Source organism: Terrapene carolina, unplaced genomic scaffold (genome assembly GCF_002925995.2).
Source record: "Terrapene carolina triunguis isolate 2854851 unplaced genomic scaffold, T_m_triunguis-2.0 Scaffold42, whole genome shotgun sequence".
Lineage (NCBI taxonomy): Eukaryota > Metazoa > Chordata > Testudines > Emydidae > Terrapene > Terrapene triunguis.
Window position 1 is genome coordinate 7,431,094 of NW_020664393.1, and position 18,418 is coordinate 7,449,511.

The following is an 18,418-nucleotide window of genomic DNA, read 5'->3' on the forward strand; positions in this document are numbered from 1 at the left end:
AGAAAGCACAGAGTCAAATATAGTAAAAATCTTAAATGACTCAAACTGTACTATAAAATCTCTATGGATAGAAATCGTAAGAACATAGAAGTAGAATATACTATTGACCACTTGACCAGGGTGGTGATGGTGACTGTGAAATACTCAGGGAGATGAGAGGCTACAAAAATAGAAAAACCAGCAATAAAGGGGAATTTCAATGACTGAGAACACATCTCCTCAGAGATAAAATTTCTAGACACGATTAATGACTCTTTCTTAGAGCAGCTGGTCCTGGAACCCACAAGGGGGCAGGCAATTCTTGATTTAGTCGTAAGTGGCGCAAAGAATCTTGTCCAAGAGGTGAATATTGCTGAACCACTCAGTAATAGCAATCAAAATGGAATTAAATTTAACATCCTTGTAGGGGGAAAAATACCAGAGAAACCCACCACAGTAACATTTATCTTCAAAAAGAAGAACTGCACAAAAATGAGGCGCCTCGTTAAATAGAAATGAAAAGGAGCAGTCACAACAGTGAAAAGTCTGCAGATCCATGGAAACTTTAAAAACACCATAATCAATGCTCAAACTATCTGTATACCCCAAATAAAAAATACAAAATAGAAAGAGGACCAAAAACATGCCACCAGGGCTAAACAACAGAGTAAAAGAGGTAGTTAAGAGACAAAAAGACATCTTTTAAAATTTAGAAGTCAAATCCTACTGAAGAAAATAGAAAGGAACGAACTCTGGCAAGTCAAGTGTACAAGTATAATTAGGCAGGCCAAAAAAGAATTTGAAGAACAACTAGCATAAGACATTAAAATAAAACTTTGCTGTTAGTTTTCAAGTACATCAGAAGCAGGAAGCCTGCTAAACAATCAGTGGGAACACTGGACAATTGAGGTGCGAAAGAAGCACTTAAGGAGGACATGGTCGAGTTGTGGAGAATCTAAATTAATTCTTTGCATTAGTCGTCGCTAACTGGTATATAACCTATCGCTTAAATCAGCCTCTGTACCAGATGACTGAAGAGTAGTTAATGCAATGCCAATTAAAAAAAAATGTTCCAGAGGTGATCCTGGCAATGACAGGTCGGTAAGGCTAACTTCTGTACCAGGCAAATTGTGGTGCGGGGTTTGCAGTAAATGCGGGTGATCAGGGTGCTCATTGTGGAGAACCAGTCTGCTGGACGGAAAGCTCGTGCAGAGACAGAGTCCAGTCTTGCCCCATAAAGTTTTTTGTCTCCCACAGAGACGATACTGACTTGTCTTTGTTTACACAGACCCATAAAGAGGCGAGGAGGCATCAAAGAGACTGGATCACAAAGAAAACTTCTTGCCATGATTGCCCCACTAGTAGCCAGTCGTGCAGGTAAGGGAATGCCAAATATCCCTCATGTCTCATCTGGGCTGCTATGACCGTGAACACCTTCATAAAAATCCCTGGTGCTGTCGCTATGCCGAAGGGAAGAATGTGAAACTGGTTGTGTTGGTCCCCCACCTTGAAGCGGAGGAACTTCCTGAGAGACGGATGGATGTCCTCATGGAAGTATGCATCTTTCATGTCTAGAGCCACAAACCACGCTTCTCCTGGAGGGAGGGAATTATTGATGCCAAAATAATCATCCAGAACTTCAGCTTTCTGATTAATATATTTAGCTGACCAAGATCCAGGATGGACCTCCACAGGGAGGAGGAAATAAGGGGAGGCTGGACGCCCTCTATCGCACCCTTGAGGAGCAAGGAGTCTGCTTCCTGCTGAAGAATCAATTGGTGGGTTGGGTAGGAGGGCGATAAGAAGGGGGAGGGGGATAGCTCAGTGGTTTGAGCATTGGACTACTAAACCCAGGGTTGTGAGTTCAATCCTTGAAGGGGCCACTTAGGGATCTGGGGCAAATATCAGTACTTGGTCCTGCTAGTGAAGGCAGGGGGCTGGACTCGATGACCTTTCAAGGTCCCTTCCAGTTCTAGGAGATAGGATATCTCCATTAATTCAAATTCAAGCTCTATGGAGTATCCATGATGGATGATCTCCAGTACCCAACTGTCTGTGGTGGTCTTCTCCCAACTGTGGGCAAAGAGGGCAAGGCAGTCGGCAAAGATGACGGGCAGCAAGATAGGTGGCATTGAAGGTGGCTCATGGGTGTTGACCCACATGTGAAAAGTGATCCTTGGCCTGCAGGTGGGAGAGGATCACAAAGGTGTCACTGGCCAGAGCTGAGAAGCGGGCCCTCTGGGACCTCCATCGTTTATGGGGGAGAGAGGGGAGTTCTGGTGGCTGTTGACAGTAGGGTGGGTAGGCGGCTGTTGTCTAAAGGGCTGCCTCTGGTGCTTGCTACTGGGAGCTGGGGTGTAGATACCCAGGGACTGCAGAATGGATTGGCAATCTTTCAAGGAATGCAGAGACTCACCCGTCTGGCCATTAAAAAGACTGACTTCGTCAAAAGGGAGGTCCTCGATGGTGTTTTAGGTCTCCCTCAGGAAACCGGAAGACTGGAGCCAAAAGTCTCTGCGCATAATGTCATGGAACAGGATGCAGTGTCAGCTGCATCCTCCACAGCCTGGAGGGCCACCTGAGCCACCAATTTCCCTTCATCTACCAAGGCCTGGAACTTGGCCGGGTTGTCCACAGGGAGCTTGTCCTTAAACTCTACCAGCATGCTTTACGTGTTGAAGTCGAACTTAGCCAGCAGTGCCTGGGAGTTAGCTATGTGGAACTGTCGTCCCGACAAGGAAAAGACCTTCCTGTCCAGAAGGTCCAACCTTTTTGACCCCTTGTTTGGTACTTCTGCAGCTATTGATGAGCCTGCTTGAACAGCCAGTGAATTAGGGGCTGGGTGCATAAACAGAATATTGGTCCCTTTGGCTGGCACAAAATAGCATCTCTCAGCTCTTTTTGAGGTGTTAGCACATGTAGCCGGTGTGTGCCGAACCAGCCTGGGCAGTCTAGAACCAGAGTAGCCTTGTTTATAGGAAGGGCCACCCTGTGGCTCAAGGATCTCCAGGAGACGATGTTGGGGATCCTGGACTTCCTCCAACGGAATTTGCAGGTATTGGTAGCCACCCTCTGTAGAAGGTCTTGGTACCGCTGGTGATCATCCAGCAGAGAGAGCATTAAAGCATAACCGCCTCATTCAGTGACAAGGAGGCTCCAGCTGGAACCGGTGGTACAGATTCCAAGTCTTTCTCCTCATACACTGACAGAGGCTGGCTGGCGCATGGGGGAGGAATGATAAGACTGGCAACGGTGCCGGATGTCTGTGGTACGGATCCCAAGGGCTCCAATAGGGCCAAAATCTAGACCAATGGACCCCCAAGGAAAGCAGTACCAGGCCTCCCTGAGGGGGTCATGGCCGGGCAGATAAGGGTGCCTCGGCTCTCTGTCTGGGCTCCTGCAAGGCAGTGGAGATGTTGGTAGAACTATGTCCTGGGACACCTCTGAGTCAGATGACGGCTCTGTCAGAAACGGCAGGACCGTCGGTAATGGAGGGCCCCAATCTGATGGATGGGGAGAGGGCCTCTCCTGTAACAGCAGTTCATCCTCAAGTGTAGCAACGTCCTGCAGAATGGATGGGCTTGAGAGGAGAGGAGACTGCGAGTAAGGCAAGATCACTTCCTCCGGCGTCAGGAATGTCTCTGTACGTCCTGGAGTCCACAGGATGCCCATGGAGACTCTGGAGGGACCAGGTTTAGTCATCGGAGCTGGCCAATGGGATATGCAAAGCCACACCCATAGACAAGCGCTCCATGCATCCGGGTACTGAGGTCACCAGTGGGACAAATGGATCCTACTTCTTTGCCTTACCCTCCAGGCAAAGTGGGAGGTCCCTTTCGGCGCAGGTTCCAGGGGATCCACACGCAACATCGCACACGACCTGGTATGCCTAAGGAAGGGAATGCATCTCTTATGAGCAGTCCTCTGCAGGGATGTGCTCTTATGCTCTCTAGGGTGTTTCTTACTGTCCTGGTAGGGCTTGTCCTTGGGCTTCGGTACTGGCGGCTCTGCACCATGTCTCATGTTTGGGAGGCAATACCAGTTAGAGGAGGCCGCTGTATGCGGGGGTCTCCCTGGCCAGGATCAGAGTGAATCTGGGGCCTCCTAGTCTCCTCCATCAGGAACTTGCAGATTCGGCGCTCCTGGGCCTCTATAGTTCTGGGTTAGAAGGACTTACAGATGCCGCACTTTGCCCAGATGTACATCTCACCCAGACAGTAGAGGCAATGTTGATGCTCGACACTGATGGAAAAGGAACAAGGGCAGGAGACACAGTTCTTGAAGCCTGGGACTGTGTGCATAGTCCCAGGTTAGAGAGGGGTTGTGTCCCCCGACCGGGGAGGTTCTGTACTAACTAGACTACACTACACTATACTAAACTATCTTAACTAATCTATAAAACTATGGAAACACTATTTACACAAGTATACCACAACTCTCTGATCGAGATAAGAGCGAAGGAGGAATTGGGGTTCCTACTCAGGTCATGTGGCAGTAAGAGGGAACTGGAGTGACATCGACGCACACTGCCCCTAATACCCTCTCTTTGGGGCACAAGAGGACATGCTGCGCATGTGTGGGTCAACAGAAGTTGGGAGAAAACTTCCGGACTCAGGTTCATGGCGCGCATGCGCACCCTCATGTGAAATACACATAGGGACCATCACTCGAAGAAGAAGAAGGGACAGATAATAAGAAAATATCATAATGTCACCATATAAATCCATGATACACCCACAGCTTGAATACTGCAAGCAGTTCTGGTTGCCCCATCTCAAAAAAGATATTAGAATTGGAAAAGGTACAGAGAAGGGCAACAAACGTTATTAGGGGGATGGAACAGCTTTCATACAAGGAGAGAATAATAAAGACTGGGACCGGTCATCTTAGAAAAGAGACAAGAAAAGGGGGGATATTATAGAGGTCTATAAAATCATGAATGGTGTGGACAAAGTGCATAAGGCAGCGTTATTTACCCCCTTAACATAACACACGAACCAGGGGTCACCCAATGAAAGCAATAGGTTGTAGGTTTAAACGAACATAAGGAAGTACTTCTTCATACAACATACAGTCAACCAGTGGAATTCAATGCCGGGGAATGTTGTAAAGGCCAAAAGTATAACTGGGTTCAAAAAAGAATTAGATACATTCATGGAGAATAGGTCCATCAATAGCTATTTGCCAAGATGGTCAGGGTCGCAACCCTATGTTCTGGGTGTCCCTAAACCTCTGACTGCCAGAAGCCGGGACTGGAAAAAGGGGATGGATCACTTGACAAATTGCCCTGTTCTGTTCATTCCCTTTGGATATTCTGACACTGGCCACTGTCAGAAGACAGGATACTGGACTAGATGGACCATTGGTCTGACCCAGTATGGCCATTTTTGTTTTCTTATATCAATATTTTATATGAACTTAAAGCCTGCTTCCTATAAGGGGCAGAGCACCAGTCCAACATAGTCTTCTTGTAGTAAGTAGGCCCCGAGACTCTCTCGGCTCAGTAAATAGAAATGAGGATTACAATGTATTGCAGAGCAATACTCCAATGGGATATCACTTATCTTCTATTATAAGTATTTTTTGCATTATTTAATGTTTAATTAATTTCCAGAGAAGCAAAAAGTAAATGTAACTTACATGCCACCAAAAACTTGAACAGAGGCTATTCGAGGATTGTATCCTAGAAACTGGAGATTTAAGACTTCTGTAGTAAACTCCATTTTCTTCCCCTTGAAACCTTTCTTTTCAAAGAGGGCTATGCTTGGCTCAGAAAGCTCCTATATTAAAAGAAAGGGTCCTATTTAATACATGTACATCACTCCAGAACATTAAGCCACAAAGACTCTTTGCACTCTTTTGCTTCAAGATTTGAAGATCAGAAATTCCACAACCATTCTTTCTGACCGGCAGCAGCTTACTAAAAAAAAACCCAACCCCCACATCACCCATGCACACAGTTTTTGCATGCAATAGACAAGTCTATCCTTGTGACAATGCATATGCACAAATGTGTATGTTGCTATGCACACATCAGAATTATGCTTTCAAACAAATTTTAATTAAACTTATTGGATCGATCAGTTGAAAATCACTGGGGAATTCTGATTTTCAAACCCACAAGAAAAAGCAGCTTTAAACTGATCTTGAAGGCCTAAAATGTTGATAGAATCCCCAGCTCTCCCCATGATGCACTGTCTCTCTCTCTCTCTCTCTCTCTCTCTCTCACACACACACACACACACACACACCTACCTGTCTTGTTTTTAATTCCTCTCATAGGACATGATGCTTTTAATCATTCACTGGACTAAATCCTCAAGATTAATGTTTCTGGGGTCAAATTCATGGCATTCACCCCTTTCCACAGAGTTGTGCTCCAGAAACTAAACTTTGGGGAAGGAGTTGTTTTAGTTATTATATATCTAGCTCTTTTGATTGCAGGGAAAACTTCAAAAATACAAATAGAGTGTAAACCACAACAGTGAGAACTGCCTGTGTCTGCAGAGAGCTGAAACAATAGCTTTGAGAGCTGTGCATTGCCCCATTCATTTCAAACAGTGCCCTGTGAACTCCATGTTTCCGTGGTTTTTCATGACTCAGGAGCAGCCACAATTGCACATACCCCCTATGAGTATAAGAGCAAGCAAGTCAGCTGGAAGTTTTTAAATCTAACACTCTTACTTTATTGTGCTGTACAAAATCAGCACCCAAATCCATGATAGTTTACACATGTACACATACATCTAGATATGTCACCGAGTTACTAATTAAAAATTATCTGACAGCACCCAATTGTGTTTACACACTTCACAGTGGAAGAAAGAGGACATGGTCCCTTGCCCTAAAGAGCTTACAAGGTCAGAGATGACACCGGAAGGGCATCAGAAGATGGCTAGGATTTACTAATCAACAATGCATTATTCAGAAGATGCTAATGCACAGCATGATGGAGCAAAGATTTTTTTGGATAAATAACTTTACTGACCTACAGGGAAATTTTCAAGAATAGCTATAGGATTTAAGAACACAGGGCTCAGTGGCTTTCAAAGAGGATTGTGCTCCAAAATCCCTTAGATGCTTTTGAAAATTGGCCCCTTATTTCTTGTATGTGTCTCATTAGAAGGCATTTGAATGAGGCAAAGGTAGTGGCCTGATGCATTAGGTGCTACGTGTGTAGAAGTTGCATGTGAAAAAATGTAGAGACGGTTATGGGAGAAGAAGGCAAATGGGGTATTGAGATGAACTGGGATCACTGGAAGCGTGGCAAAAAATATGACCAGAAAAATAAATACCTGATATAGAAATCTTAAAGCTTTGCAGAATTATGAAAACAAGCTTTACACAAACACACATTTTTGTCTGTTGCTTTTTACTCTGTATATTGGTTTGCAATAACACAGATACTATCAAGTAGAAAACTGATTGCCTTGCCCAGCTCATCATCCCATCAATGAGCTAACCTCTATGGAGAAGTAAGCAGCAGCGTACGGAAGCAAATTATAAAGCATGGAATTGCTTTATACTTATCTGCTAAGCCTCACATGACCTTTGGTAGCACAAACCTTAGTGGTGTTTATGAACTTTAACAATCAATGGCTACCATTTGTTTGTTCTGTCAACAGAACACCACTGTTCTTCACAAAGTACAAATTTCCAAGACTGAGTTTAACCTTCTACGGTCGAAACAGGCATATAAAATACAACGATAGCTTACACTGCCATGTATAAAAGCTCTCTACAGACTAGACTATTTTAATTAAAGGTTGAGAACAACCATTATGCATGTCCAGGACCACTCTTTCTTTATTTTTAACAGTATCTGCATCAGCAGCATGGCAATGGAGTGCAGAAAGTATGGCACATCTGGGGGAGGCTCTTTTCCTGAGTTTATATTGTACCTCAAAAGGCACCATAGGGACTAGTAACGACAACTAATACTGGTTCTCTTTAGAGCAATAACAATATTGTCAAAGAGTTACGTGAGTATAATAATAGCCAAACCCAATGAAAAGGAGCAACAGTTTACTTTTTCTCTTCTAAAAATAGTACAAACAGCTGGTAGCAGTAGTTCTAGCCTATCATTGGATTCTTGACTACATTTTGTTTAAATTTATGTTAGCTTTAAAACGTATTCACATGATTCTGCAAATGATCTATTGTAATGATCTATCATAGGACTGAGTAAATTCATAATTGACCCATTAAAGGGTAATGAATGCAAATTAAAATGACATTTGATTTCTCATTTGCTATTAAAATGTTATTTCCTATTTGCTGGCACCAGAATAATAATAATTAAAAAAAGCTTATAAATTCCATATTGCCATAGAGATATAGAATTCTGATTTTTGAATACATGAGGTGCTGAATCTTCTTTGGAAGAATGAACCATTGAGTGAGTGAACAGGAATGGAATTTTCATGATTATGACAACTGCATTTTATAAATTAATTTAGTTCTGAAGTTGCATGGTTGAATTCCACTTTTTATGCACATACAGCATGGACAGCAGCAGGGAAGCTTCTCCACATTGCCCCACCAACATGCTTGAAACCTAACTTGGAGATGAACAGCAGCAAAAAGTAGCAATTCAGTTGCTCTGCCTATGGCATTCTTGACTCCTTTACTACGACTGCTATCAATAATGATGGCAGTTTTTGGTTCATGCTCTGAGACCCATAAACTCATTACGCATAGCTACTGAATAGTAACAACTTGTCCCTGTGCCATTTGTACTTCACTATCCTTTATATGGTTGCAAAAATGAGAAGTTAAATACTCCTACTATGTGTGTATTTATTCAGTTATCCTTACAATGTTTATAACATGTAGAGATTTAAGTCTTGTTTGGGGTGGACATCCCATTGCAGACAGATTAGAATAGGTTCCTTCTTCTAACACATACTGATTACCAGAGAAATCTTCTTTATCATATGCAATCCAACTGCAGGAAGAGAAGGAAAAATCTGATAACTAAATATTCCACTCATAACCAAAGTTCTGTCAATGCTTCCCAATATTCCTTAGCATGTAAACAATCATTTTAATCACTCTTTGAAATATTTTAGCAGAAGTAAGCTACTGAGAGAAACATGACAAACTTCAGACGTACTGGAGAGTTAAAAATTCACATGATGAATTTCAAAACTTTTTTCCTTCCATTTAACTCCACAGTTGGTATGTGAAACTGGATCCTTCACCCATTTCCAATTTCAGAAAGTTGTAATATTTTTATTTTAAAAATTTTACCATTTCAGTGATTTTGCAATAATCATAATTCCATGCTTACCTGCCGCCCAAAACTTTTGAAGACTTTGTAGCAAATGAATCGTCAATATAATTGGTATTCTTCTCAAATATTTGGCTGTTACCTTTGAATTCTGGCTCTGAAAATAGCTGGACCTTTAAAATTATAATGTATATATTAAAAGGATATTGTATAATAATGCATTCAGCACCCTTTAATTAGATAAGTCAAACATTATTTCCATCCATGGTTATATTCAAATGAATTAAAAAACCCAGAATCCTTCAGTTTTGCAATATTAACATATTTTATTATCCACAAGTTACTTTTCTGAAAGACTGCCAGGTAACCAGATTGAAAAATTACTTTCTGCAGTAAATCATTCAGCAACATACAAAACAGTTCAACAATTACTAGTAAACAGAGATAGACTGTTTAAATATCTGCCAGAGTAGATTTTTAAAACTTCCTTGTAAAGCAAGATGGTAAATGGTCTATCAAACTTATCTGTCCTGGTTCTTTAACCAATTTAATCTTAGAAATACATATTCCCTTCCTCATCCATATCATACGACCTGATTTCTCAGAATATAAAAGTGTTGTATAAACTTTGTAAGGCACTCAGATACCTCGATGATGGGTGTGGTATAAATTCCCAGATTAGACAGATAGTATTTGTACTGCTAGGGCTATAGTTGTCTCACCACATATATTACAAACCCCTTTATCTTGTTTAAAATTTCACCCTAGGCTGAAAGCCACACACACATTTGTTGGGGGTTCTTTCATATTCATTACTGTAGGAGGATAGTTGATCCAATAATTAAACCTGATCACACAGAAATAATCCTTATAATAATAATTATGCCAAATTTATTCACACTTAAAATAGGTACATGTCCAGGTATGTAGAGATTTTCCACAACAGGAATATCACGTACAACAGAATATATCCCCAAACAACACATAGGTTCAGTGTTTCTTTTTTCACTTAAGAATCTGTTTAGATATATATAATATGCAGGTGTAGACAATTTTTCAAAAATATGCATGGGGCTGGGCAATAAACAGCCTTGAGGTATTTCTTTCCCCAAAAGCTACAGACAGCTATACTCAGCAAGGCTTTGGCAAGGCACAATATCAGTTAAGGATGCAAATCATATTAAACAAGGCTTTTTTCCCCACAGGCTCATAACTTTGTGCTATATTTACCAATTTAGGCTGAACTTTTTCAAGTTTCATCTGTGCATGATTTTTTTTTTTTTATTAAAGGAAGGATGAAAACACACTTCCAACTGTAAAAAAAAAATCTAAAATCTGTAATCTCACTAAACAGCTAAGTATCTTCTGCATATTCAGAGTCATATCTCCTTGCATCAGTGACAAAAAGTAAGATTTTAGTACTCTTCAAACCATGATAGCCCTATAGATCTATGAGAGAGAGTGACCTAGATTCTCTTGTAGCTTGCATACCATCAACAGAGCTGTTAACTAAATTCTAATTGCAGGGCTATTTCTAACCTCATTACCCTCAGATTATGGTCTGCTACATCTGTATAACTCCACTGAGGACATAATTTGAGAGCAATAATTTGGAGGTTGCAAAATTGTGAATGAGGGTACTAATCCATCACGCTATTTTCAATGCATACTTTCAGGATGCTGAAAAAAGTTGAAACACACAAGTAGCAAAGGAAGAGTTAAGACTGATCAGGCATATTACCTACTGCCAAAGGCAAGTTTCTTCTATGTTCAACAAGCAATATTAGCTAACACTATACTTTATTTATGGATAGAAGGGGTTTCTATTTAATCTCCACTTTTTCATTCACTTCTAATATTTTTCTTTTGAAGTTTTAACTTGGTGGGCGCTGAATCCATGAGATGAAACGGTGTTAATTTCTGAATATTAACACTGCATTAAGTCCACAGAAATCAGGAAATGCTGTATTAACGCTGCATTTCCTGATTCCTTTGCTTAATTTTTAAACATTTGATATTGCAACAATAACCCCTTGGCTCCTGAAGTTTTTAAATGCTTGAGGGTCAGGAAATTGGGTAAACAGCAGCAGGGTGGATGAGCGGACGGGGAAAGCTAAAGCAGAGATCGGGAGCTGAAGATAATGGAGTCACAGAACATCAACTACTCCCATAAAAAGGAACACACTGACACAAAACTATTAGTATTTATTGAACATTACAGGTTTTCTTGAATTTGACAGGATGTAGTAAACACCACTCCATTCAATTATTTTGGCATCTTAGGCATTTGCTCAAGAATGACCGCTTTTTAAAAACGTATATACATTATACACACTAGAATATATTTGTTTTACAAATTTAGAGAAGGGCCTTACCTTGAATTTCCCCATTTGGCTATTGATGGTATCCTAAAAAGTTTGGAGAAAAAAAAATTAAGAGTGATGAAATAATGCAAAAGCATTCAAAACCTTACAGCTTTAAGAACCTAAGCAAATCTAAATTTCATTAGAAAACAGGAGAAATAGCTACAATCATTTGGCAGAAATGTATGAAATGTAATAACACAAAAAGTTTCCTTACCACAACTATGGGCTGAACTGAAGAGATCTTACTATTCTTGCCTCCCCAGGCCTCAATGCTGGGATACAGTCCTTTATCAAGGATGTACTGTTCTCCTGTAAAGTCAGGATTCTCATAGACTACCCACCTGAATAAACAGATATCAAAAACTTTTTCAAAACACTGGTGAATATTCATTATTGTCTTAATGTAAGTTTTAAGAACATAAGAACGGCCATACTGGGTCAGACCAAAGGTCCATCTGGCCCAGTATCCTGTCTTCTGACAGTGGCCAATGCCAGGTGCTTCAGAGAAATGAACAGAACAGGCCATCATCAAGTGATCCAAGAAACAGTTAATGTTACTGATATTTCCAAAGAGCAAATGTATGCCTAGCACACTGTTAAAAAACAAAATTAAAGAAATAGTACATTGCATCAACAATTTTAGCCCCCCAGTACCATTAGGTGCTCAGCCCCTCCTGCTACCACAGGTTTCGCTGAGAGCGGTGGGTGTTCAGCACTTTGCAAGCAGCACTCGGAAACGTACAATATGGGGGCCTGATTTTGCAACAGGCAACTCAAAAGAGCCATATATGGTTTGCACTTCAAAAATCTATAGTCATAACAGTCATGCTTTCGCACCATGGATATACTGTTCATGTATCAAGATTTTGGGGAAAACAAAAAACAGAAGAAATTTCAACACTCTCTTCAAATTAGCTACCACAAGCCACATGAGGTTCTATGTATTTTATCTGGCAAGATGCTCATTTGTTTTGTCCCTGATCAGAGAGAATATTTTGAGGTGTTTCAAATCTAAAGCTTTTATTATGTTACTACGTCTATAATTTTTATTTATTAGCTTAGCTTATTTATTTCTTAGCTCTTCTCTTGTAAAATGTGAGGATGTTTGGAAACAAATTTTTGCATGATGAACAAAGCATTAAGGATACTCTGCTACGATAACATATTATGCATTTCATAAAAATGAACCTGATTGAAGAGGATTTTTTTTACATGACATCACACCTAAACAAAAACATTTGGCTCATTTGCAAAAGTCTGCTAAGGTAAAGTGTCCTTCCTGCTAGGAAATATGCCACCAAAGGGAAGGACTTTTTCCCCACAAAACTAAATGCTAAAACGAAGTGAAATATCTTAACAGATTCAAAGGTTTTAAGGTTGCATGGGATCATGATGAGTCCAACCATATGCATAGAAAAGACCATAGAATTTCTACATCAAGCCCCTAACTTCTAGTTCAGCTAGAACATATGTTCTAGAAAGACATCCAAACTTGATTTAAAGAATTCAAGTGATGGGGAATCTACCATATCCCCAAGCAAGTTGTTCTGGTGGTTAATTACTCTCACTGATAAAAATGTGTAACTTATTTGTTATCTGAATATATTTAGCTTCATTTAATCTTGTTATGCATTTGCCTGCAACATAAGGAGCCTCTACTATTAGATGTCTCCCCACGATCTAAGTACTTTCCGCTCTTAATCTTCTCTTTGCTATAAGCTAGATAGATGGAATTTCTATAGTCTCTCTCTGTAAGGCAGGTTTTGCAGACGTCAAATAATTTTTTAACTTTTTCCTGAACCTTTTCCCATTTGTCAATATTGTTTCTAAAGTGCAGAGACCAGAACTGGACACAATATTTGAGTAACAGTCCCACTAAAACTGTATGCATGGATAACAACATTGCCCTACTTCTATCAATATTCTCCCTTGCTTATACATCCCAAAATTGCATTTGCTCTCTTAGCCATCTCATCACACTGAGTTCATGCACTGAAACCTACTTATAGGTAAGACTCTCCTCCCCAAGAATTTCACCATTTCACAATGTCCAGAACAGCAATTTTCATACCATAATGCGTTAAAATAATATGGAATTTTCATTTTACTTCACTGTAAATCAACTTTCACTATATACAAGAAGTTCACCATAAGAGGACATCCCTGGACTGAAGAACAGATTCTATTGACAAGGTTATTATTCAAAGCACAAGGAGCCTGATTCTCAGCAGCTGTAAAGTGGGACAGCTCCACTAACTTCAATGAAACTTCAATGATTTATGCCAGCTGAGGATCTGACATGAGGAGTACAAAATTCATTAAAATACATAAAACTGGTACTCAAGCTTTGTATGATTTGTCCACTGTGAACACATTCTTATAATCCTTCATGTTACCTCTCCTTCTGAGTCATGTATAAATGAGTCTTTTAACATGTTATTCACTAATAATTTAAGGCATATTCCAGAACACACACCCAAGTCATTTTAAAACTACTTAATCAAAATGACATAGGTATGTATGGTAAACTAACCACAAAGTTAAAAATGTTTGACGTGTGCATACTATACCTGTAGGTCACACATGCCAGAAGCTTTGAAAATGAAACTCTTTCAATTATACAAACATCTGGATATCACTAAACTTCATGAATAATCCTACCAATTTTTTTTAAAATGACCTCAAATTATATTTCAATTATTTCAAACTATATTTACTACCATGAAAATAAATATTTGTGATATTAAATTTAAGTGAGAGTGTTAATACATGCCAGATCCCCCTTGAGCATCTCTCTCCATACTATGCAACACCACTCTATCTCCATCCTCCACCTGCTTAAAGAGGGCTGTATGCTTCAGCACATCAGCGGGTAGCACTACCATGGTATCACATGAAGTATCCAAGAACCATAGTCCTAATTCAAGAAAGCATCCCTATTCAAAGCAGCATTTTATCATATGCATAAAGTTAAGCACATACTTAAGTCCCAATGAAGTCACTGGGACTTGAGCAAATAGATGCTGTCCTTAACAGGAGAGGACTTATGCATGTGCTTAAGTGGTTTTCTGAATCAGGGCTCATTTGTGGCTTTACAGATCAAAACCAACAATTTTAAGATCACTCAGAAACCAGCTGGAAGCCAGTGCAAACAACTGCATGGGAGTAACATGATAATAATTGGAAGTACTTCTACAACCATATTCTGTACAAGCTGAAGCTTGACTGGTCTTCAAGTATATCATTCTGTAAAGTGCATCACAGTAATCCAGACTCAAAATAACAAAGACCTGCATAACTGGGACAAGGTCTGTGTGCAGAAGAAAATGTCACAACCTTGTTTCCAAGCACAGCATGAAAGAAAGTACACTGCAGCTACTGTATTTGGATAGCCAGAAGTAGCTGGGGATACAACATGAACCTCAGGTTGCAAACCTGAATGAAAAAATGAAGGTACATACTCTCTCAACTGGAGGAGCTAAAAATCTCTACCAGTTCTGGTTGCTTTCTCCACTCCATAAGCTGTCTTTATTTAGGCTGAGCCTCTGCCAGGCAGCTTTCATTCCAGCCCCAATCTTAGCTAGACACTGGATATGTCAAATGGCACCATCCAAATCAGATGAAACAGAGACCCAGGGAGGGGTATCATCTGCGTACTAATGCTATTGCAGCAGGCAATACCCCATATCCCTAACAGCCTCTTACACACACAGTAGGAAGTGTGACAAAACAAAATCCTGTGGAACCCCAAAAGAGACCACTTGGGACAGATGAGCCACTGAAATGCAACTCCATCTACTCTTGCTAGTGTCTGCAGTCATGTCAACAATACTTTTGGGGCCAACAGATGATCTAAAAGAACCATAATGGATAAATGAATGAGAATTGTGGATACCTGGGACAGCTCAGGATTAGGTCCTATATCCCTACAACAGTCTGTAATAAAAACCGCTTCTCAGTAGAACTAACCACTTCTTAAGCCTTCTTGCAAGTTCATTTTATTCGGTAAAGAAGGTCAGATCCACACTGTACAGTACATTAATTACTTGAAAATTAGGAAAAAGTAGTCAAATTAAAGGAGCACAGCATAGTTAACAAATGTTTATGGGAACTGGGACTGGGGGAGTTTTTGTCTAAATTAAACAAAGGACCAGAACCAAATTTACTCTTGGTCAAAGACCCAAGGTCAAGTTTAATGCAATTAACGTTTGTATTTTGCAAAATAAGTTAATTTGATTATTTCTTAAAACAAATAGTGATTGAGCTTGACAAGTAAAAACTAAGCAGGAAATCAGAAACACTGTACACTCACAAGAAGCTTCTTTTAGTATTTGTTTAAACTTGTTTTATGGGTGTTACCTTTTGCCACTAAATGCTTCCATTTTCTGACAATTGAAAAGATGCCAACATGGAAGTAGATATCAATGCTGACTTAAGAAAGCAAAGTGGCTCTTTTCGTTTACAAAGATTTTCCTTTTTTCAAATGACAAAATAATTTCCTGGATTTTCTAACAAACTATGCTGGGATGGTTTCTGGAAAATTTCTGAAGAATGAAACTAGTAATGATTTGTTGTAAAAGTATGCAGTAAATGGTGATGTTTTATTCCAATTTGTTTACAATACAATATATGCAAAAGTGAAAGTAATCCTTAGAAACAAGCATGTAGTGTTTGAAAATAGTATAGCTAAAAACACATTATGTAATTCTTGAAAAAAAGTCACTGAATTGTTCACATCTTTGTTAAAAATTTACATTTTAATCTAAAAAGATATCAGATGAGCTACGTAAAAATTTAATAAACTTAAAAATTTACTGCATCTATGGCATACCAGCCTATTTAATGGTATTTTGCAATCTAAATTGTTCAGAGAATTGCTAGTTGATAATGACTGCATCTTTAAATGGGGGTAGAGGGGCACTGTCTGGCTTGCTGGTGAAGAGCCAATAGCTCTTTACGGCCAGGAGCAGGAGCAAGGAACAGAAGCTGCTGCAAAAGGGGGAGTGGGTCAGTGTGGCGACGCTGACTCATCCCCAAGGAGCGGAAGGGCTGGGAAGTTCAAAAGGGGCAAGTCTGGCAGGAGAAGCCCCTTTTCCTCAGACCAGGGGAGCAGCACCCACTCTGCCTCCCCTTGAGGGGGGCAAAATACCAGGTTTGGTCAGGACCTGCTGTGGGCATCGAGCTAGCCACTCCTTTCTAAGGGAGCTGGGAAGGAATTTTTCCCTCACCACCAGATTGGCCTAGGTGTAGTAGGGGGGTTTCCACCATCCCCACAGCCGGTTCCAGGGGGGCTTTGTCAGGGTGAGTAGGGAAGTTAGGCTGTGATGTTGCAACTCATTATACAAGTGTGGGGAAGATGTCTAGTGCAGATGCAGACAGGGAAGGGACAGAGTGACCAGATAAATGGCTTGGTAAAGGACTTAAAAAGGAGGTGTTTGTTAAAGGAGTGGAATGGGGAGGTGACTTAAGGGCTCCCACATCTGGTATGGCAGGGAGCCAATCCCTTCTCTTATAGTGCACCTTAACCCTTGTTTGGGGGAGAAATGGTAAGGTCCCAGCAATGGGTTGGCTGAAGGACAAGGATGGAAAAAGATGGGGGCTGGCAGAAGCCCCCAAGGTAGATAGTGAATGAACATGGAGCTACCTGAACTGTACCCTTTTATCTGCCGGGTAGTCCCAGACATCGAATAATAGAGTTGCGGCCTGATTAAAATCGTATCAAGTGTTTCCTGACATTCTCTCGGTATAGCTGGACAATGGGGTCTTTGGTTACAGATTCAAATTTGGAAGGGGTTCTTGACTGAAAGCTGTTACTATTTACTGTCTGTTCAGTGGCCTGTGTGAAATGAAATGGTAGCTGTGCATTCTTAGTGGGCAAATGTCCTTATCTTTGCAAATGACACCTTAGTCTGCTGTCTCAACAAATATATTAAGGATTCAATGGGCCTGGAGACTGAACAGCACACTCTTCAATTAAATGGTGTGGTTCTTCCAGGTTTTCAGATCTCAGGCAAATGAGTAAAAGTGTGTGGCGCTTGTACTGCTGCTGCCCAGCTGTAAACAGTTCTGCGGGGTAGGACAAGTTGACTTTCCAAAGCAAATAAATTCAGCAGCTTTCATGGACCCCGTATTTCAGCACCTTACACACCACCACCATAAAACAACTGATTTTTTTGGGCAAGGGAAGAATTACAATTTGTGCTCCCAAATACATACCTAACACTTTACAGAACAAATATTCATTACAAATATGGTTTGGTTTACTGAATGTTATTTTTTATAAAAATTTCTGCAATGTCCTTTTGTAATATTAATACTTTAGCAGTTTAAAGAATCCTGTGGACACCATATATCCCATATGAAAAAATATGAAACACTACAAAAATAAAATGGTAGTCCTTTGGTAAGAGCCCATGCTACCTGAATTAACTGTTCATTAGTAGGAAGCATTTATTTAAAAGAACGGAACATGCAGGGGAGAGATTGCAGGAGGAGGTGGCAGCAACTAGACACGATAAAAAAAATTAACTTATAGCTACCCCTGCCAAACCATAATTCTTCCCTTAAAGTCTTCACATCTGAGGTCAACAATATTATTTTTTCCCCAAGAAAAATGAGTAACAAAAATGGTCAGAAGCTAAATATCCGGAGTCCCTGCTTTACTGTAACAGAGATCAGACTTGCTGTCCCAATGGTTGGGGAGAGGCTGTGATAGGAGGTCTTCTCCCTGTCTTCAGCCAGGTTACGGTGGGAGGAGACTGCCTCCCATCTTACTCCCCTATGTACCCAAGAGTACAAAAGGGGCTCAGTGGATGCAAAGACTGCCATGTAAAAAGGGCTG

At 40.5% G+C, this 18,418-nt stretch overlaps 1 protein-coding gene across 1 annotated transcript in view; it reads right to left on the reverse strand.

Annotated features, from left to right (window-relative positions):
• CRYBG1 (crystallin beta-gamma domain containing 1) overlaps positions 1 to 18,418 on the reverse strand; it is a 60,362-nt gene that overhangs the window by 17,637 nt on the left and 24,307 nt on the right. The window contains exons 13-17 of the mRNA XM_024208952.2: positions 11,792 to 11,918; positions 11,587 to 11,619; positions 9,272 to 9,384; positions 8,797 to 8,926; positions 5,620 to 5,759 (exon numbers count right to left, since the gene is read on the reverse strand). Coding sequence (XP_024064720.2) covers positions 5,620 to 5,759; positions 8,797 to 8,926; positions 9,272 to 9,384; positions 11,587 to 11,619; positions 11,792 to 11,918 — 543 coding nt within the window. The remainder of the gene's footprint in view (positions 1 to 5,619; positions 5,760 to 8,796; positions 8,927 to 9,271; positions 9,385 to 11,586; positions 11,620 to 11,791; positions 11,919 to 18,418) is intronic.